The sequence below is a fragment of the Lissotriton vulgaris genome, chromosome 4_1, assembly GCF_964263255.1.
Source record: "Lissotriton vulgaris chromosome 4_1, aLisVul1.2, whole genome shotgun sequence".
NCBI classification, from domain to species: Eukaryota; Metazoa; Chordata; class Amphibia; order Caudata; family Salamandridae; genus Lissotriton; species Lissotriton vulgaris.
The window spans coordinates 1,907,812,650-1,907,835,610 of record NC_141691.1 but is presented as its reverse complement, the minus strand read 5'-3'; the positions used below and the strand labels follow the sequence as shown (position 1 = coordinate 1,907,835,610).

General features: G+C 40.8%; 1 protein-coding gene across 2 annotated transcripts in view; it reads right to left on the bottom strand.

Annotated features, from left to right (window-relative positions):
* The window catches only part of CCN4 (cellular communication network factor 4), a 163,570-nt gene that overhangs the window by 24,187 nt on the left and 116,422 nt on the right, over positions 1–22,961 (bottom strand). The window contains exon 2 of one of the 2 annotated variants that reach the window (XM_086966246.1): positions 16,515–16,768. In XM_086966246.1, the coding sequence (XP_086822372.1) occupies positions 16,515–16,629 (115 nt within the window). In that variant the 5' untranslated portion in view covers positions 16,630–16,768. Of the gene's footprint in view, positions 1–16,491; positions 16,769–22,961 lie in introns of both variants that reach the window. The other variant, XM_086966245.1, reaches the window with a different exon arrangement.

Below are 22,961 nucleotides of genomic sequence, written 5' to 3'. Positions count from 1 at the left end.
CCCATGATTCGTGACTGATAAATCGGCAATTCGGGTAACAGATCGGGCCTTCGCTTCCCCAAGATCGATGTAAAAACCCCCCACGCTTGGCCCCAATTGCCAATGTTTTCATTTACCTTAAAGGCGGCCATTTTTGCGCGCCAAACACTCGGATGCATGAGCTCCTTCTGGCTCTTTACATGCTCCATCTCATAGTGATCAGTAAGCAACGAGAATATGTTTACGTACTCCCCTGCCCATATCTTTTCCTTAATAGCCAAAGGAACATGCTGACCCAATTTTTCCCTACGAGAGGGTGCCGACTCATCCCTCGCAATCGGCAATGGCCGCTTACCTGCACCGGACGCTGTCTCTGCTACTGAACCCGTCCCCTGTGGCTTCTCTACTGCTGCAGCCGGCGTGGACACCTTCGCTGCTTCCCGTGACTCACGCAGTTGCTTCATTAGCTCCTGTGCGTCAACAGCCGTGGCGCCCTCGCTATTTTTTCCCAACCACGCTGCCAATTGTGCTGCCAGCTCGGGCGGCATATCTTCCTCGGACACGGGGGTGACCACAACGGGAATCGGATTCCCTTCCTTCGGCACGGGAGTTGGTGCCTCGAGCGGGGCACTGGGACCTGGGTTGTCTCCCCCAGCTGCTCCCCTCCTGGGCCTCTTGTTTTTCCCTCCCGGGGCTGCTCCCGCCAAAGGACGTTTCGGTCCCCCTTCCTCGTTCTTATCCATTCGCCTCTTTAGTTCGGTCATCTCCTTCATGAGGACGCGCAGCATCTGTTCAGTAGTCATGCGCTTTCCCGCCTTCTTCGGCATTCTCCAACAGAGTATCTGTAAAACAAACAAGAACGATTAAAACGCTCAAAATTGGCTCTTCGTTCCGTCTCGAGCTCACGTGCAGCGAGGAGGTGCAGCTTCAGAGCACAGGAACAAGAGGATGCCTTCGGATCTTGCTTCTCCTTTTATCCGTCTTCAGGGCGGGCGTAAACCCGCCCCTGCCTGCCCCTAGGGCGTGGCCAGCCGCGTCAGTGTCTAGGCCAACCCACTCTAGGGCGGGAAAAGGCGCGCCCCGGCTACGCCGCTTCGGGCATACCAGCCGAGACTCGCCTCCCGCCCAAGATGGCTTCCCGGGGGGATCGTGGTACTCTGCCATACGTTCGGGGGGACCGAGTGGTCGCCCCTTTCCATTCGCCCCGCAACTGGAAAAACTGAATGATTTGACTTATGAAGAAGAATATCCTCTGCCAATCGAACTTCTGCCTCTCCAACAATACTCCTGTATAATCTATACAGATAGATTTGTACAGCATTTTAACGTAGAGAACAAATCCTACGATGCAGCCTGTGCGATTGTTAAAGGTCGTTGGCTGTGCGGTAAATTCAAACCGAAAACAACAAAAACTGAATCAGTGAGGTACTGTTCGGCTCAGCGAGCTGAAATCAGATGTTTAAAGATGGCGCTTGAAAATGCAGAACGTGAATTCCCGACACTAATCGTGTGCGATTCGCATTTATGCGTCAACTCTAACAATAATAAGTTGCAGAGCTGGATCGAAAATGATTACAAAGATGACACAGGTGCCACAATCAAGCATAAAATGCTTTGGAAACAGGTAGCTCTTTTACAGAAAGAACTACAAAAGACTCACGTGATACACACTCCGAGTCATCAACGTGATGGCGTTCACGTTTCAGGGAACTCATTGGCTAATACAGCCACAGCGGAACAACTAAACCGGCTTCTGTAGCCACAAAAAAGCGTTCGGAAAAACACATAGACGGGGAAACAATGCTGGCAGTAAAAACGTCCGTAAAAGGCGACTGTGCAGCACTACCCTTGAACTATCCACTCAATTATGCATACGTAATTGATGCAAACTCCGTTCCTTTTGCTCGAATCCCTGGAGAGGGGGATAGGGTAATTCCAAACATGAACCGGAGAAAGTTATTAATAGCAGACGCACACATGGGTGAAGGACCAAGACACAAACAGATGAAGCAATCGCTGACTGAATTACAATCAGTATACTGGTGGCCAGGGATGAACCTGCACCACTATAAATATGTAAAGAACTGGCCGTACTGCGACAGAGATCGCAGCAAGGAGGCAAGCGCAGTAATGCCATGGCCTGGTATGTAGGTTGCGTAATGCTGTCAGTATACAAACCCGCGTCCGATTAATCATTAAGGCTAAACACACTTAAAAAATGTGGCCCCAGCGCTCGGCTGACGCCAGAACGGTTATAAAAGATCTGCGAGTCTTTATCAGCACATACGCAATTGCCATGTTCCATTCTGACCAGGGTCCTGCTTTCAGCTCTCGAGCTTATAAGGAGGCCATAGCCTGCATGGGCGTTGTCTTGCGGTATTCTTGTCCGTCACACCCCGCAGGGAACAGTGTGGTAGAAAGAAAAAACCGGGACATAAAGCAATCTATAACAGCGAAGGTATTAGGTTCGGGTGCTGGGTGGGTCAAACATTTAATAAGTGTCCAGTTAAGCCTAAACAACTTGCCAAGAAATTCTCTAAAAGGTTTCAGCCAATACGAACTATTGTTCGGAACTAGAATGCGAATTCAGGACTTAGATAGTCAGGTATCAGTGGAAGAAGATAAGAAAACAACCTTTGACATCAAAGATCGTTTGGCTGTTTTACAGGACTTGAACGAAACAAGAAAATCCTTAAGCAACATAAAGTTAAAGCAACAGCCAGCTACCACGGACGAGGCACCACCAGCTCCAGCAAGGCCTGTCTGGATTCCAAAGATTGGGGATCTAGTCAGAGAAAAAATAGCGGTGAAGAAGGAATTTGGGCCTTCTTACAGAAAAGCAGTACCTGTCTAAGCAATCAACGGAACAAGATCACTAGTACTACCGCCCCTTGCTGGAAAAAAGGAGAACAGAGTTGTATCAATCGACCTGGTAAAACCACAAGCATGTGGCCTATAATCAACAGTAGGCCAAGTGGACTCCCGAGAAACAACGGAATACCCAAACTTGCAACAATCCAAGAGGTTTAAACTGAAAGACTAATCACATTCGATAAGCCTGCAGTGCACAGAGAGGGAATATGCAATAATGCCATGGAACTCGTGCCTCTTGAGACACAGATTGAAACACTTCGTCAAGAAACACCAGTCTACAATGATGTGGCATCAGAATGTGCTACCGAAAGACAAATTGAAAGAACAATTCCAACAATTGACAGAACTGCCTCTGGCTACTTCATCAACTTCAACAACTTTTCTGAGGATCAAAGCAACCCCGAAGTGATGCCAGAAATAAAAAAGACTTTTAAAGAAAAAGCAACAGAACTATTTCAACAAATCAAAGAAGTATATCTGGATGCACCATTGTTTGAGCATTGGATAATTTCAGGGGTATTCATACTCCTACTATGCCTAATTTTAGTTTTAATTTTAGGAAGGTGTATTGCAATTCAATGGACACAGCAAGTCAGAACATCAACTTAGTCCTCAAACCACACACATCATCCCACGTGGAGAAAAGAGAACTGTCAACAGTAAATGTCACAGCCATTCCAATGCCCGGCGGGGTAGTATGGGACAAAACTGACAATGAAATATATGGTCCGGTCGAAATCCTGAAGTATCCTCATCAATTCAAGGTTTCCTTAAGTGACTTTGTAAAACCTAGTACATTCTCTGATGATTGGGACTTTGAAAGTATTAATAATATGATGTCTGATTAAGTAATGTCAGCTAGATTTACAGAACATGATTATTTGCAAGGTTCGTCTAGTTATGAACAGATGTTCTGCTACACACACTATGGTGATCATTACTTGCATAAATCTGCACAACCTAGAAATGTTTTTAAATATAACCAATAGGAACATTGTGCTACACCACCTAAAAGCAGTTCTAAAACATTCTATGAGAATTTCCAGTACTTCTCAGGGTTTAACACCAGTGATGCAGAAACGTTTTATTACAAACTGTTAGATAAAACAGGATTGAAAACAATGCTGACAAATACTAAATTTATATATTCAGAAGCATTATTATGAAAAAATTATGACATTTAGTTTCGATTATTGGAAAAATAACATTGAAACAAAAACAATCTGGGGTACAAAAGATTGGCAGGTACAAGGCATAGAAGCACTATTTCGAGCCTGCATGATCCCAGAACAAATAATGTTTTTAAATGAAACAATTCAACAAACAACCTGTCTTGGCCTAGCTAAGATCAAAGACCTTAACAAACTGCCTATTCCAAAGCCAATACCTGATAATGCAACAACAGATATTGAGATAGACGTATCTAAAATTTTACATTTAAACAGAACACATCCTGATTGGAAAAAGTGGTTAATCTGGCCTACTGACACAAACAACTGTCAAGATAGATTCCTGAACAAAACACAGGGGTTAACAATGTCCAGACCAGACCCTAGATACTCCCAGAGACAACATCCAGGGATAGTTACAACATACAGTGTAGGGAAGCTGTGCCTTGATTGGCTAGATTCATCCACACTGGCTGAAATTAAGCAACACTTATCTTTACTTAAAGATGGTGCTGATTTGCGCGATTTTATTATGGGACCACGCAAACAGCGTCAAAAAAGCTTCATAGCGGCCAGCATCTATGCTACATACAACGAGGCTTGGAACGTCACGCAAATTGAAACAGCTGAAAAGATACGAGAAATTGATTGTATTAATTTAGAAAAATCACTTTCTGTAGTGGACAATGGGTTAATGACTCTGTCCTCCAGAATATATTCACTGGACAGTATTGTATCATCTGCCATAGATATAATAGACAAAGACTTGCTAATGTTACAGCATGGCCAGTCACAATTGCGTTCTATTGTACAGTTAGGCTGGACGCTGCAAAATCTTCGTTCAGGCTATGTGCCTTGGCGTTTAATCAACACAACGTCATTGTTTTCCATCTTTAACCTTACTGATAAACAAATCAGCTTGGCACAGAAAGGAGCAGACTATACAATCCTGAGCATCGAAAAACTTGACAGATTACCTTTGACAATGTCAGAAAGTCCTGTCATTGAATGGATAATACACTGGATTATCACAGTTCCGATAACAAATTTCCAATTTAAAAATTGCCTTGAATACATACCTACTGGCCAGTATGAACGATTGGGTAAAGGATACATTAAGTCAACATGGAAATTACCATACACACACACATGCTATAGTGACAGCAACAAAAATGTATTTCTTAGTGGTGAAAACTGTAAACATTCACTAAGCGGAATACTTTTGTGCCAGGGTATTAATTTACACGGAGCCTGTGAAGGAAATTCTAACAACCTTTCATGCCACCAATATGTCACACCTGCAACACAGATAGAGCCTTTCTTTAAGCAGCTCTCGAATGGGAGTTACATTCTAAGAACGGATCGCAGCTGTTGTGGCCTTTTGCCAGGGAAAGCATATCTCGTACACGTAACTTCCATGGTCAAATGCTGTATGCAAGCATTGTTTCCAAACGGCCCTGGAGACACTGAGACTCCCGTATGGCCTCGTTTGAATTTCTCTTCTATACGAATTGATACTTTAAGCAGAATAAAGTCTGTGCTTTTGCAGACAACAGTGCCCATCACGTCATCAAAAGAGACGTATGATCTCCAAGTTGCAAGGACAACATCTGAGATTCATGACCTTTTATCGACAAATTGCCCGGTGCATTTCACAGAAATGCTTAGCCAACTCCTTAACATGTCTAGTGCCACAGGCATCCCAGGCATATTTTAGACAATTTGTTCGGGACTGCTAACACCATTCAAAGCAATTCTAGGAATAATTCCTAATTTTGTCCATTCAGTCTTTGGCGGCATACCCCTATTTTTGGGACTTGTAGCAAGCATTTTATTTTTGACCCTCCTGCTCCGATATGGCAAGCCAAAACTCAGACATGACTCCTACAAGGATGGAAGAAACGATCCTAGCAATACGCTACCGGTCCCGAATAACTAGAGTCCTTGGATTGGCCAGGCTGAGAGATCTGAACATGACCTGGTTTCTTTCATTCAGACCGATATGGCAGACCTGCATCTTACCTGTGCTTCGATGTATGCTATGCGGAGATGAGTGCGTGTTGGACATCTGTCTTGCACTTCCATCAGCATTACCAATGGATATCGATACTTTGCTAAGTCCTATAACGGCTCACGCATTGTGTTGTCCCCAGCGGCTACCAATCCTGATGACGGCATTCGTTGAGACTCCTGTGCTACGACTAGGTGGTAACAGTGGAGCGAGAAATAAAAGCAACATCACCCAGGTACGACCTTCTGTGAGCATTGCCGATCCAGACTTTGATGACAGCAATCATTCTCACACCTGCCAAGTTACAGCGTTATCGAACTTGGTCGAACTGTCACCTGATTTTGTAGACCAATTTTTTGAGAGCCTGTCTGATATGATGTTCTCACCCGAACAGAAACAATAATTTAGAAAAGCATTCCGACACACAGCGTTCCCTTGAACTCTGAATTCGGACTTCAGTTTTGATCAACAAAAACTGCTGAAAAGCGTTGGAACTCTATTCACCTGTTCAACAAAAAAAAAAAATTTTAATTGAACATTTTTCAAAATATTTACCTTTTTCCGGCACAAAAATTCTTTGCTTAAAGTAGACCTATTCATAAAGAACAGAAGTTTCTATTTTTAGGTAAATCTAGAGACATAATAACTTTACATGAGCCTCTTGCACATTTTCACAGCAATGCATTTATATGTGATGAAATTATCTCGCCCTTCTTTTCTGTATTAAGAGAATATTTCATGTGTAATTTTTTCGCAAAATCGTTCATTGATTACATATGCTATCATTTTGAATGATTTCTATGCTTAAAGACGTACAGTACAATCCATGTATTTCAAATACGCCATTTTCAAATGCATATATGTATTTTGGGGTGGGTAATGTTACACATGCATCTTTTGCTATAGTTTTTAGTAAATTGATGGACATAAATTCGTGGAGTGGGTGTCGAGTTCTAATCTAGGACCCTGATCAATACTGTGACCTTATGCCCCTATACGGCTATAATCCATTTATTCCCCTATAATGGCATAAACGATCAAGAGGAATATTTCAGAAACTCGCCTCTGGCCTAACACGAACAGAGCCACATTTCAGAATCACTTCCTCTGCAGCTTCCTCTGCAGCTCATTAGAGCAAATGACACAGCAAAAGCCACTATCTAAGATTCCTAGATTACACTCCGAGTTCTTCAACAAGATAAAACTCAGCAACCTGGGAAAACCCTGCTTGCTATGTTTTGATTAGTAATAGAACTCTAATGAGCACTAAGAGACGATCACTTCCTAGTGACATCTTTATTGACGTCTTATGTCCAAAAACTTACGTCAAACCAGGCACCTTTCAGGTATAAATATTACCAACGTTGCCTTAAGAAAAACGCTGATGTTACTACTGCCGCTACGCTGTCTCAACGACATCGATGATAGCGATGGTGTGGTGCACATAGGAGCAGAACAGCTGTCCCCTTCAGAGCCCAGCAGATGCAAGCTGCCCGCGGACGCTGCCCCTCCTCTTCCTCGACACGCTGAGAGAGACGCTGTCTTTTCTCCTGCCGAGAAATCCAGCTCCGGCGTTTCCAGCCTACTCTTGCGAGTGACTGGGATATCGAGTCCTGGAAGGAGATACCAGACCTCCAACATTCTATTCCAGAGGTATGGTGTTGACTAAACCCTTAGAGAGAATTCTTGAAGCAAACCTTGGCAAAACCAACTTAACTAGAACTGCTACTTACTTACTCCCTCCCAAGTATTAGGCTTAGGTCAGGTACACTGGGGTAGGCGCAGTTAGAAGCACCAGTTGAATACGTTAGCCAAATGTATATATGAATGTATATATGTTTTATTCATTTTAAACCATTGTATGGCTAAGAAACCATATCAATGCTTTTACAGTATTATTTCGCAATCCTCATTTTACTGTACGCACTTTTTATAATAACTAGTCTTGCAATTGTGGCAATTCATTTCTCTTGCACGAGAAGAAAGACTGTTCAATAAATAATACCTTTTTATTGAAAACGCCCGTCTCTCTATTCTCTGCATCTTGGTGAAAGTAATCTGCACAACTGACTGAGTAAAATAACTGTCTATTGTTTCACACGACTCTAGAGATGGACTGTTATTCTAAGGAGCAAAGTTGTCATGTTTATGCGGTTGTTGGAAAACTGAATCCCTTCTTGTCTGTACCAGGGAAGCTGATCACTTCCTATTCAGTCAAGAAAGTTTCCAGTGACCTCTGAGCTAGTTGGTAACACACCCAATTAAGTTTAGCATAGTCAGTGGAGACCTGGAAGATCCGCACGTCTACGTCTATACTACTGTTTATGTTATTCCAATGTGCAGGGCCTATTGGGAAAATAGGAACTACACTACAAGCCTTTCTAATCCCCAGCAAGTACAATTCACTCACCATGGGTATTTCACAACAAGATCCATTTGGAAATCTGTTTTTTATAATTCATATGAAAATGAATTAGGAAACCTTGTAGACTGAGAGATGCAAATTAACTCATATTCCGAAAGGCCTAGACTGTCATAAATGAATGCTGCAGGCAGTATTTATCACTATTGGCTGATGAAGGCCAGTAGAAAACATCTACATGGGCATTAAAGATTTGTATTTGTTTCACATAATGTGGGGATCCAATTAAATTGAAATTCTCTGGGGCTTAGTTAAAGATATTTTTTTAAAGAGGAGCTTTCTTTTCTTTCACCAGGCGAAAGAATAAAAAAGTGTTAGGAGAACTGCAGGAAGTAGAACATTTCCACCAGGTACAGGTCACTGTAACTAGTGAATGGTCAAAGGAGAGCATAGGCAATCTAAATAGATGGGATGAAAAGGCTAAGATAATTTAATTGGAAAGAGGAACTGTAAATTTAAATACAGTCGTCCAAAGAGTGTAAGAGGAAGATAATAAAATATGTTGGTTATTTGCTTGGAAAATGAAAAATGGTAACACTCCAATTACAGTCGAAAATCGTGAACATCAATTATCCTTGGCAAATAATATTACAATGGAAGAAGTATGTGCTGCCGTATACCTGCTTCCCTCCTCAAGGCCCAATGTGAAGCTGGGTTACCTTGTGAGGAATACCTGACATTTTAGAATGAGTTGGCATCAACAATTGCATTTCTTTACAATGCCATTCCCAAAGATGATGAAATGCCTAGTACATTTTCAACCAGGAAATAAGTGTCCTTTCTAAAACAAGGTTAGAACTCTGAATTCTGGAGATTATGCTGGCAAATCACATTCATAAATCTATACTACTATAATAAAGGAGAAACTTTCAGGCTTTGAGGCGGGTAAACTCGGGAACCACTGCGCCAATCTACACACCCGATACACAGTTGAAATTGGCAGGGTGTGTAGATGGTTATAGGCTAGATAAATGTAAAAATTAACCGGTATTTACAATATTTATATATTTTTTAAAAGTATTCCCCCCCCAAAAGTAGCGCCGGCCGCGACGTGCATGCTCACGTCAGCACGGGGAGGAGAGGCGTCCGAGGAGCGCGGGCATGGCGCGGGGGAGGAGCGGTGACGTGAGGCCACCGGCCGTGGGAGCAGCGGAGAGGCGGACATGGCGCGGAGGAGGAGCGGCGGTGGACAGGCGGCGAGGAGCAGAGCGGCGGCTCAGGTAAGGCTCGCGGACAGGCGGTGAGGAGCAGAGTGGCGGCTGAGGTAAGGAAAGCCAATGTCGGGGCAGGCAGGAACATTCCAGGTGGGGGTCGGGCCAGGCGGGAAAAAAGAAAGCAAGAGGAAAGGCAATGTCGGGCCAGGTGGGGGTCGGGCAGGCGGGGAACGGAGCGGGTGGGGGGCACGGGCTGCTGGGCAATGTTGGGCCAGGGGGGTAGGAAAAGCCTGAATGCTCCCGGACAAGGTCGGGACGGGCTGCTAGTTTAGATTATAAAATACTTATGAAAATACTGTGAGATTGGCTGGAATCTTATTCACCCTGACCAGACTGTTTTTATGTCTCTAGTTTGTTAATACAAATTACTCAGTTGAAGCTATTGATTATTGTCGTAAAATGTTCGAATTGCAATTTATTTCTTTATGCTGAAAAGGCATTCGACCCAGTGAGCTTGGTGTTTTAAGAAGCTGAGTTAGTCAAAATTAACTTTACACTGGAGTTCATCTGGGTAACAATGCTTCTTTATGAGAGAACCTCCTCTGACATTTGTCCCAATTATTATTTGTTTTGCTTTCGGAACCATTAGCAGTTCACATTAAGGATGAGGAATAATATCTGTATAAATCCAGAACTGCCTGGTGCTTTAAAAGTTCTCTTGTGTGCTGATGACGTTGTGTAATTTTCAGACCTAAATAGTGAAATACTCTGTTTAAACTAATTGAGGAATTGTGCACACTAATGGGAGAATGTATAGACACTAAGGCATCAGAAAAGATTCATCAATTGTGAGGCAGATAAAAATGATTACAGTGGATGCATGGGGGTGGGACAATCCCACATACAGAGGTGAATAGGCTATCCTGGGCCTCAATAATTCCTACACATTCTTTATGGTGCCCGATTACCCAGGTGGTGTTTGTGTTGTGGAGGGCCGTGTTGCAGTTCCACATAAAGTAGGGATCCAATTCAATTGGAATTCTTCCCACCTGCCCACCCACTTGTTGTGGGTGAGCAGGTGGCTGGACCAGGTATCCCCCCTAGAGGGGTTAGAGGATGGGACGCCATTGGAATATCGAGGCTTGGCAACATGTGGAGTGGCAGCCATATGAAGACATTTTAGGAGCTCTAATCTGAATTCCATATGCCCAATTCCCAATGTTATCATTATCTACACCTAAGGCATGCACTATGTACATACCAGACGGACTCCAGAGCATTTCTGAATATAGTCCCGTACAAAATAAGATTCGTATGGGCCACTTAGGCAAAGAGGGGGTTTCCCAAATTACAAATCCCTGGTAGTGCAGGCACCTATGTCTTTGACCCCTCTGAGGGAGGAGTGGAAGGGTGATGTGGAAGAATTGGATGAGGTGGATTGGAGAGACGTCTGTATGGCCTATTACATTTTGACGATCTCTGCCAGACTCCGCTTTATACAGTTTACATACTTACACATCCCCCTTTCGCCTGCAACAAGATGAGCCTTCTCTCCTCCCCCGCCTGCTATAGGTGCAGGACCCATGTGGGTGATTTTTTCCATGTTGTCTAGCAATTATCCATTGATTTATAATGATCAGAAATCTGTTTTGCTGTATTGTCTGCTATTGTGGGTGAGACTGTGGCTATGGATCCTAGAATTCGCCTGCTGGGTATACTTGATGACCTTGGAGAACCCGGGGGGGCAGAATATTGGTTGGAGTGGGCACGCTAATAGCCAAGAGAGATATTGCCTGTGACTGGAACTCCCCAAAGAACCGCTCAATTACGACCAGCACTCGGCCATGGATTTGTGTAGTAAACTGGAGGAAACCATTTACGAGGCAAGGGGATGTCCCCACAAGTGTGATAGAATTTGGAAAAAATGGTGGGGCTACCATGGCCTGTCTATCAGATAATACAAGAGAGTCGAATTGCAGCAATGTGGACAGTATGAATGTCGACTTAAACCTGCATTGTGAAATGACAGCAATACACTGTGATTTTGCTTTGATACTAGGCAAGGCAAACGTTTTACTGTTATCATGCAAAAATGCAATAAAATGGTTATATATATATATATATTTTTTTTTTTTTCTTCATCATCATCAAAGTAACGGGGACCTTCTGACCTTCTACTGTCTAGATCAGGTGGACAGAAAAGAAAGGGGAGGAGATAGAGTGAAGGCACTCACTAGAATCTAGATATATTATCGATCTCCAGACGAAGTCCCCTGTAGGATTGAATAACGATGAAGAATTATTGGTACACCTGTAGTGGGGAGACGCTCCAGGAATATAGCCAAAACACACACTAGCAACCATCATACAGCAAAGAAACCAACATCTGAATCAGAGTACAATACATGTTTGTTCACTTAGAAAATGAAAAATACATAGGTAAAGATGTATAGAAAATCAATACACCGAATAACTCTCTGTGAGGTATCGATACGCCAACCCATACAGGGCCAGATAGTAAAGTTGGGGAAAACAATATGGTGGGGGTCGCTAAATATTAATATATTAATATATCAATTAGATTAAATGTACACAACATATGCAATATTTATGCATAAAACATGTTGTTATAGATGGTGTACTTTGCACCAAAGAAGCAACATAAATGTTTCCCCCAACACTGTTTTTTATTACACAAGCACAAGCACTTTATAACGTTTTTTACTGACATTTCAATGATCTGCATTTAATATATGTTTTAAAATGTCTGCGATAATTGTGAAATGAATTTTAGTCCATCATTACTGTTTACATTGATCCCCTGAGGTTTCACGGTATGAAATTGTCGTATTGTTTGCACAGAACCTAACATTGACAAAGCCGCAAGGCAAAACGTGTCTGTTTGGGGGTTAGGGGGGTCTGCAATAAAGCACTTTGTACACGGATACATTGTGTGCTTTCCTTATTCAACATTGGAGAAATACGCCGACAGTTTCCTAAATATATCACCTTGCTCAGCTAGGATTAAGATATCTGCCAAGTTAGAGGCTGGGGCTGGATATTCACCGTTTTGAACATTATTATTTATAATCTGATTCTTTGAGTATTTTGCAAGCTATATTTATCAGTCCGAATGATCAATTTCCCAAGATGTTTATAACAGAAACGGATGAGTATTTAGGGTTGTATGATTCTCCAACTATGTTTCTACTTTGAAGCTGTGCCATCGGCTTAACTTTACCATGCTACGCGTTATGTTCCAAAATTACGATAAGAAATCAGTAAATTGCACCCTATTAGAGATTTTGACTTTATCCCACTATGGAGAAATCCGAAAATTTCACAAAGTCTTTCTCTATTTCCTGGGGAATGTGAAAGTAATTGTATAAAGAGGTGGCTCAACTTCATCATCTAGATACCTTCAGATCCTTTACTAATCTGGAAAAAGAATTCAAACTAATCATTAGAGGCAGCTTCTAGAAATATCTTCAATGGGGAAGCGTTTTGCCAAAGTTAACAAAGGTATATCAAGCATAATATATGAGCATGCCTACAGCAAATCCCCAAGCAAGGGTCATATCTCTGGCACACACAAACATTTGTATTGAATTATTAAGGCAACAATAGTAAAATCTGTACCCAATAGGATAAAAAAAACTGGCACAGACTTTACCCATTCGTATTGAAAGCAAATTCTTCGAATGATCCATGCTTTGTCCATCAGCTCAAATTTAAGAAGAATACAATGCTATTCCATTTATGAACTTTGTTACATCCCTGCATGTATTCATCATGAGGGCTACTCAATCGAGGCCATTAGAGACAGTGTGTCTAGTTCTGAACTTTTCACCTTAAAATCATTGATTTCTGGTGTGTTAGTCTAATTAGTTCAATGGAAGCAAAACAAGACAATAGCACTTAGAACGCTTTTGGCTATCATGAAACAGTCCAAGATATAATCAAAATGCATAATGGCTGGGAAGGAGGGGCTCACCCTAGAATGCATCTCAGAGATTTACTCCAATCAATGCCGCCGATATAAGGATGATTCTGTACACACACACTATGGTCATCTCCCACTTTACAATATTACAGGGAACTATATTCAAATAGTTAGGTAACATATGCAGAGTTGGGAGACTCGTCAATCCATATGTTGCCCTCATCGGGCAGCTTCAGGCTGCCACTAATTATAATCAAAACTGCCGTTTTCTTTGGATGTCTAATTTCGTGCTCACTTCTTGGTCAAAAATAGTGCTCGCCAAGAAACCTTCTGTATGTGCTTGGTTTAGTAAATTAAAATATATTAACGGAGATGATGGAAATATTATGTAAAAGAAGAGGCTAATATCAAAATATTGTCAAAATATAATACTGTTTATATATTGCATTAGTATGAATTTTCGTTTCTTTAGAAATGTGTGATAACAAATATTCACAAACGTTCTGTTGTACCTCTGTATGTGGAAGTAACCTGTCTAAGACTCAATAAAACTTAAAACTCCAGTAAATGAATGCTCTGCATTTAGGATCTATCTTTATCATTGTCATGCTAATCCCACGCTTACAGTGCCCCTCAGATTCCTGCTTTATTCACAATACAAGGGACTCTAAATGGAGAGACACTATTGGCGAGCATAGTACTTCCAGTTGCACACTGATATATATATATGGCCAAGAGCTGGAAAGCTCGAAACGCGTCTTTTTTGCCCTAAAATAATTACGCTTTGACAAACTTGGATTGGTGTGGCTCGTGCTTGAGGAGGTAAACGACGTTTACCACAAATCTTTTTCCCCACAGGGAATCGCAACGCGGTCGTTACAACGACCGCGCTGTGATTCCGCATACCATTACTCCGCAAGTCAGAACAACGACTAGCGGAGGGGGGGGAGGTGTTGGATTTAAATTCCAACACCTTCTCTATTGTCCGGACTGGAGTTGGAATAGTAAATTATACTATTCCAGCATCCAGCGGCCTCCCTCCGCAAGTCGTTCCGACTTGAGGAGTAATTGTATGCGGAATCACAACGAGGTCGTTGTAACGACCGTGTTGTGATTCCCTGCGGGGAAAAAGAATGCGGGAAAACAATGACAATTCGCTTGAGGATATCGAGAAGCTTGTTGGTTGAGATACATATGTGTGTGTGTGTATATATATATATATATATATATATATGTGTGTATATATATATATATATATATATATATATATATATATATATATATATATATATATATAAGGTACGTGGCGCTCCCGCAAGCAACACACAGCAATTCAGCTGATCAGTAGACACAGGAACCAGCAAGACCCATAGTTTGGTGCAAATATTTTATTTTAGTTTTTAGCCCAGCACCAGTCCGCCATGACGCATTTCGGCTAGAGATAGCCTTGATCACATGACAACGTCACGAGGGCTGATCACCCTTTTAAAGTGCAATGTGCCATCTATATATATATATATATATATATATATATATATATATATATATATATATATATATATATATATATATATATATATATATATATATATATATATATGTTACCTTCTAACTCCTGTTTAACTCATTCCCTCTCCCCTATGACTTGCCGCCTCCTGGCACCCAGAGTTGGTTGATCTGCTGCATCCAAAGCATTTACCCAATATGTTGCAATCAATTGTTGAGAGGATTTCTCCCATCATAGCTCTGATCCTCTCAGATGACCATCACAATTTGCTGCAAGGCCTCGCAGAACCTCCATCAGTGGCAGACAATGCAGGGCAGAACCTAAGACACCACCTCCAAGACTTCTGCCAAGACCTCAATAAATCCTTCACTAGGACTCAGGGAGTTCACAGGACTCATGTTCTGGTTGTGACAAGTTTCTGTGAATAACGGCTTAGAATAACCATTCCTTTCTTTTTGATTTCAGTAGTGATCAATGTCAATATTTTGACTACAAGGCAAAGAAGGTCAATCTCTGATCCTTGCTGATCCTTATTTACTCAAAGACAAACAACTCTGGGATGTGTATCTAGAATTTGTACTTTTAGGTTATTCATTGTGCAATATAAGTAACAACATTTTGCAGGACTCTGTGTAGAAGATGAAACATGGGCAACACAAATGTTTAATTATTTAGTATATCCAATATACATTTCATGATGGGAATTCTTGAAAATGTACTGTGTAGGTTACTTGTGATTTACCATATCTGATCTTCATGTCACCACAATATTTGCCATTCACTGAAGCCTTATGGTTGAATGTGAATAAGTGCCTTTATCAGGGTATGTTACAACTAGCATGCAATGGAAAGTTGTTTGTCATCTCATCACGTTTGTTTTCGACTTAATGCACTTTATGGGAAAGCGTATCCTGATGTGAAGCCCATTCTCTCTACACCTATTGATTCAGTCTACATCTCACCTTGTGAAACCCAAAGTGGTAAATTGCATACAGGATTGCTTGTTATGGGTGCAGAGACTAGGTTGCTTCTCCAATTGAGTAGGATTAATATATGCATTGGTGCCCTTCTCCCATAAGAGCACAGCGACATAAAGCTGATCCATTCGAGGATGCTGTCGAGAGCCATAAGCAGTCCCATCACAACTCCAGTGTTTCTGATATATATTTGAAATGATTTTTGTTTTGGGACATTCATTATTAATAGTCCTTCCCCCATCCCACGTTAGTTTTCCTACATCCCATTACAAAAGAGTACTATACTTGCATCTGAGATCTCACCTGAAGGGTAACTTGTCCATAATAATCTATGCTGAGATAACCAGGCCCCAATGTAGGATGCTAATTTATGATTACATTGATATATACAGCCTGTCCTTCCAAATTCATGCTTATAAATAGTGGCTTATGCACATGCATGTACGCATACTTACGTGCACACACTCCGATTTCGTACCTCGGACTGTCTCTGCTGTAGTCACAGTACAAGCCCTTATGGTGGTCACAGGAATCAGCTTCTGTGCAGTTTTCTGTGAGTTGCCTGGCACACATTTTACAGCAGTCACAGCCATCTGTGATCATACTGACCCCAGGCGCACACCGAGGCTTGGACATTGGGCACTCGCACGGCCACTTACAGTACTGAGTACGAGTGTACCCTTCGGTCACCGCTGTTGCAGGGGGCATTGCTGTGGTGTTCTGTGGTATGACCTGTGCAAAAGTAAAATGCATCCTACATTACCACTGTTTTCCAACAAAAAAATGGCAGCAACAAGATGCAACATAACAGACCATCCTGTAGCAACAGCCTAGTTTCAACAGCAACATGATGCAATATAACAGACCATACAGCAGCAGTGCTAATTCCAATAGATGACTACAGCCTAGTTTCAACAGCAACAAGACGCAACATAGCAGACTATTTGGTAGCAGCAGTGCCACTTCCAATTGATTACTACAGCCTTGTTTCAACATATGTATTATAAACATTCATTGACTGTCAGTTCAGTGTGGTGGGGACACACAGAACACCTTGAAGGCTAGTGTGTGCCTATGTGTGTGTATAGGGGAGAGGGGTGTAGAGAGTGTGGTGTGTCTGTGTGCATGACACAGGTGTGTGTGTGTCTGTGTGGGGGTGAGGGTGTGGGGTGTCTGCGCGCACCACGCAGGTGTATTTGTGTGTGTCTGTGTGTATTTATGTCTTCTGGCACTTCAATCAGTGGCCGTGTAGTTTGTCACTGCAACCCATGGGTCCCTTAATACTTTGTGCCTCTATGCAAAGCTCCATTGCCCATCACTTAGACATAATGTCAACCCACAATTATTTAATAAGAGAATATGACCATAAATATTGATAATCCTCACATTTTCTCATTAGGGATGCTGCATCACTCCAGTTATCAGGCCTTCCAGGACCTTTGTGCAGGGGGCTCTCTTTTCCTGTGCTTTGGGGTATAACATCATAATCTCTATGGTGCTGCAGGTACAGTTCTATTTGGGGTGTTCTGAGATAACTAACCTAAATACCATCTCTGCAACCCAGCACCCTAGCACTTCGTAGGGATGCTGCACTCATACTTTATGCACATATCCTAATTGGAGGAAGTTGTGATGCAATAATACTTCCCAGGGAAGGTCTATTAATTGCATTATAATGTAATTCATGTATACACCATTCTGGTCAGTCACACGACACCAAAAGACTTCCCAGATAGGCCATTCTTCAATGTCCTCACTCTTTGCACCAAGTAAATCACTGACACTGTCAATAAGGACATTTTGTTCCATCTTTTCCTCCTGACCTTATATGCAATGAACCCCAACGCCCCCCTACCCCCTTGTTAGTGCCATTATACAGTAGTTTAGGCGTCTGATTTAGCTCTTCCATAGTTCATAATGTTTTAAAGAAATTAATCTTTATTAGAGTTGACAAACAATCTAAGACAGAGTAATTCTGACCTATTATACAACTTATTGATGCCTAATTAAATGCCCTACAATATTCACTTGTCCATCTGAAGTTTACCACTACATACAAAAGAGGCTCACTACAAAATGGTGTTATGCTAATACTACTTCAGTTATCCACAGGCCCATCTCCTCACTATGGGAAGACCATAGACTACACCCCATGGACGATGTTCAAGTTTGTTATCATCCATATTCGAAGGAGTGTAGTACACATCAGCAGAAAAAGACCGCTACTCACACTAACCACAAACTCATCCAAACACTCTCGTCCAACAGTCACATAATACCTCGACCCTGTTCTTTTGTATCATCACTCTTTTCACCTCTTGGAACTCTCGATTTTGCAGAGTACAGGGTGTTCATCATTGACCTTCAGAAAGAATTGCAAACTCAACCCTTCCATCGTCTTAACACCCTGTTCTGTCCCCTGGCTGAAGTCAGAAAAATATAATCTTGGATTGCCATCAATATAGTGGACCCCTCATCCTAGCCTTCTGATAATGAATGAATGTGGGCGTTTTATAGAGCGCACAGCTACTCAGAGAGTGTCCCGATGCTGAGACACAATGATACGAACCAAGCACAGAAGCCCTATTCAAATTAAAGAGGATGATGCCCCCTATTGTTTTATAGATGGACAATGGTGGGGGGGGGTCCACTCTGGCTGCGCCTTTTCCCATGTTATATTAAGTGCCTCATGCTAAGATATTTGAGAGTTTTCTGTATAGCAACATCCAACTCAGGTCCCACAACCTCTGAGAGTCCTGATGAAAAAACCTGAGAAAATCAAAGCAGGTGCCACAACCTCTGAGAGCTGGTGAGAAAACTCAGGCAATCACTACCTTCTAAATCAGAGGAGAGTCTCTGTTCTGAAAGTTCACCCTCTTCTAAGACAAGAGATATGTCAACCATATGAGCGATTTTATCAGTTGATAAATGTGTTTGTGTTGATATTGATGCTATTAAAATTTGTAAGTGACTGCCCTTTTCCTGCATATATAACATCTGGTAAAATAAATAAACTCAAAAATAATTCATTTCAACATAGGAAGATAAAATAACACCATCTTAACAATTATCTTAAGATCTTCGTCTTACAATTATTTTCAACATTGCATTACAAAGTATTTAAGAATCATTTCAATGTAAAACGTGCTGTTATCTGTATATTAAACAATGGGAAGCCGAACCATGAAAACTAAGCGTTATTTCATTTTTGTAAAATGAGATTTGTCATATCCAATATTTTTTGTATAGTTACAAAAGTATGCAGGAAACTATCAATAGAACTGCTTTACTTTGCTCTGCCTTTCTGCTACATCCTGAGTTCTTCTATTCAAAGGCGTAACTTTTATTTTTAGCAGTTTTGCTATCTAGTCTTTTCATTTATTTTTGAATTTGGAGGAGCCAAGACATTGCCTTTTGAACAAATGCATAGTGGACATTGTTTCCTTCCCTTTAGCAATCGGCTGCTCTAGATCAGGCCACTTCAACCATTGCTTTTAAACAATCATGCTCATATCTTGGATAAGCCCAAAGGGTGGCGGTGGGAAATATCTAGCAGAGTGTATTGAGATACCAGAATATCGAAGATAAATTATTGTAGACCAAAATATTGACAGGTAATTATATATAAGTATGTTTAGGTTAACTATGCTTAACTACTCATATATGCACCTTGACGATATATATGTAACTTCATGATACATATATGTGAAGTTAAACATATTAAATCTATACCTAGCTATATATAAACTTCTGGATATTTTGGTCCTCGATACTTTGCCTACAACAATGGCTCCCAAACTGTGGTCCGGGGACCCTTGAAGGTATGCAAAGCCTTCTTAGGGTGTTCGCAACTACTTAGAAAATTACATAATATTAACAGATTAATGAAAGTGTACATAAATAAAGTAGCTAATTGTACAATTGAAAGTTTTAAATCATATTGTTAAATGTGGAGGAATTTGAAATTGTATGTTAGAAAATTAAATTAGTATCTGTGGGAGCAGTGGAGGTGCATCAAACAGAATATAGTATGAACGATGAGTGGTGTTAACTGAATTTAGAAAACTTCCAACCTTTCTATTAAAATTACATTTCGAATTTTTTTATTTATATGTTTTTGCAAATTAAATAAAATGTGTGACCATTTGTGTATTTGTTTGATAAGTAAATTGTTTAAAATACATGCTCATCCATGTCCTGCTTGTAATTAGGAGTATATGTGAAAGAATGTAAAGGAGGCACAAAGCTGTTAAAATACTGACAGGGCGTAAGTAAAAGAAAATTAATTGCTTACAGGTAAATATGTGGAGGATGCAGAAGTGAAGGAAATGCAATGTGTGGAAGAGGAGAGTAGAAAAGGGTGCAGGAGAGGAAAGAGATAATGTACGAAATCTGCAGATGGAAGATGTCAAAAAGATGTGGGGGGAAAGTGTGTTACTGTTTCACAGAGAGGCTACAGACAAAATGTACTGTGAGGGGGAGAACATGGGTGATTGTGACACTACCACTTCCATAGGTCTTAGTGATTTTGAATTCCCACTCTAATATTTTCAGAATTGAATCCTTTTCAACTCTAATTTTTCACAACAATATAATTGTTACTTATTTATCCGATACTTCTAGCAAGCATTGGCAAATTCAATCGGTCTACCTTGTTGGAAGCTTATAACCGTAATTGTGTGATGTGTCTCGAGGCAATTCCTGAAAGCTCACAGAGAGACAAGGAGATACACTCAGGTGACACACTGTGTGAAGCACAGAGTTTTAGTTTACATGTGTTTAAGCCATGACTTGGAAAAGATTTATTGTTACACTACTTAGGCCATACCCCTTTTCAGAGACCTTCCCCCACCTTTATCATCCTACTTAAAAACCTGTTATGTAAACGCCTTACACTCTGGGCATGTATGGAGCCCACCTAAGGGGAAAGGGTGCACAGCCCTACTGTGAGCTGTAACTCAGTTTGCATACTGCCCATCAGAAGAAATCTTAAAGATAAACAAGTTACACTAATGAAAATGTTTGCTTATCTTAACTAGCAGGAAGGTCCCAGAAAACTGTTTGAGGTGTTGTCTAAAACAAACCAACAAAATGAAATTATCACACATTAAGAAATTAAGAACTTCAAAGACCAGGCCAAGTTTAAATTAAAATATATAACTTAAATGAGGAATATTTTAAAAGTAAACAAATTGATAAGGAATAAGCAATGTATTACAAAACATGTACCAAAATGACAATAGAAATCATGAGTATAATGAACAGTATTTTTCTAATTCTCTCTATTTAGTCACGGTTCCACTCAGGTTCTAGAACCTTATCACTGTAGGCACTTTCATCAAGAATCCATCTGCACTGGCTTTGCAGCATCCAGGAGATGTGAGCAAAGCCAGTGCAGATGGATCCCTGATGAAGGTGGATTAACCACCGAAATGCATTGGATGTATATCATTTTTTGAAAGAAATTCGAATTTTGATGAAATGAACATATAAAGATTGGGAAATTCAATGAAATAAAATTGAATATAAATAAACAGGTGCGAGAAACCATATCATTTATGAAAAGAGCTGGATTTTTTGTCAGCAAAATACCTGTGCCCAGGGGGACAGTTGTATATGGGTATATAACTGCTACCAACCAGTAATTTCAATCAGTACATCATATTCAATTTTAGTAAATTAGTATCAGAATTTTGGCAAATTTATTTCTTACCTTTAAAGTTGCTTTGTTGCTGCTAAATGTTGCAAATTGACTTTCTCTGACTGAAGCACAATGCATTGCTTGTACAATGCTTCTAAGGATAAATCCAGGGTTTCTCACTGAAACTGTCTTTTATTATAAAGGTGCTAGGTTGTTTAATGTTTTGGAAGCAGAGGCATTGCTGACATCACAAATAAGATACATCTCGCCACCAGTAATGAAATCCAGTTTCCTACATGTCTGGCACTGAATTGGCTAAGCATTAGTAGACTGTATAAATAGAAAACAATGCAAACCAACACAACGCTATTCACTTATTTCATAACTAAGTAAAAACTAAAAATATTAGTGATCCACAGGAATTTAAATCTTTGATTACTATTTTGAATTCAAATCTCACATTCTTGTTTGTCCACCTGTCAATTAATATTAAAATCTTGGCTGGAGAACAATGAATTAGTATAGTTGTTCTCCTCTGGAGACAACCAGATTTAATGACACCTGTTAGAGGGTTGTGCTTGGGGGCAACAGATCTGAGAGTTTATTATTTAGTGTTACAGCACCGGGACCTGCAATCGATTCCGTAAATTCACATGCCATCCATACACAGGAGTATTTGAAATCCCTTTGTGAATAAATGTTCTTTTGATGTCCAAACAATATTAAATATAAAGGGTGAAATATCCTTGGTATATGGAGAAGACTACACACAGAATAAAACAGAGAAGCCTCACACAAGGAAGCCAAACAGGTTGTATTAGCTTTTCCTAGAGAAGCTTTTGTGCTGGCCAAGAATCCGTCAGTGAACATAATCCCCTCTGACAACTGCTTGTACACAATCACAAGCGGGATTTAGATAACATCTCTTAGTAACACATAAAATACCTGAGAAGCGAGGAAGTGACAGTAGCCAGAAGCAGTATAAAGGCAATGATTGATTCAGCCAATTGTAATAAATGTATACTGCACTCATTATTAAGCCCTCCAGAAGGTCTGATTAGACCACCTTATTAAGAGCAATGACAGGCTGGATTTTTCAGTATTAAAAGTGCATAAAACACTTGCGAAATAGGGACAATGCTGCAGCTGTGTACCAGGAGGTGCCTCACAACAACATGCAGGTAATAATATCAATCAGACCCTCCCCCAATGAGCTGATTCTCACAGTCCCACCAGGGTTAATAAAGTCCACATTCCAACATTGCAATTTAAGTTGAATGCAGA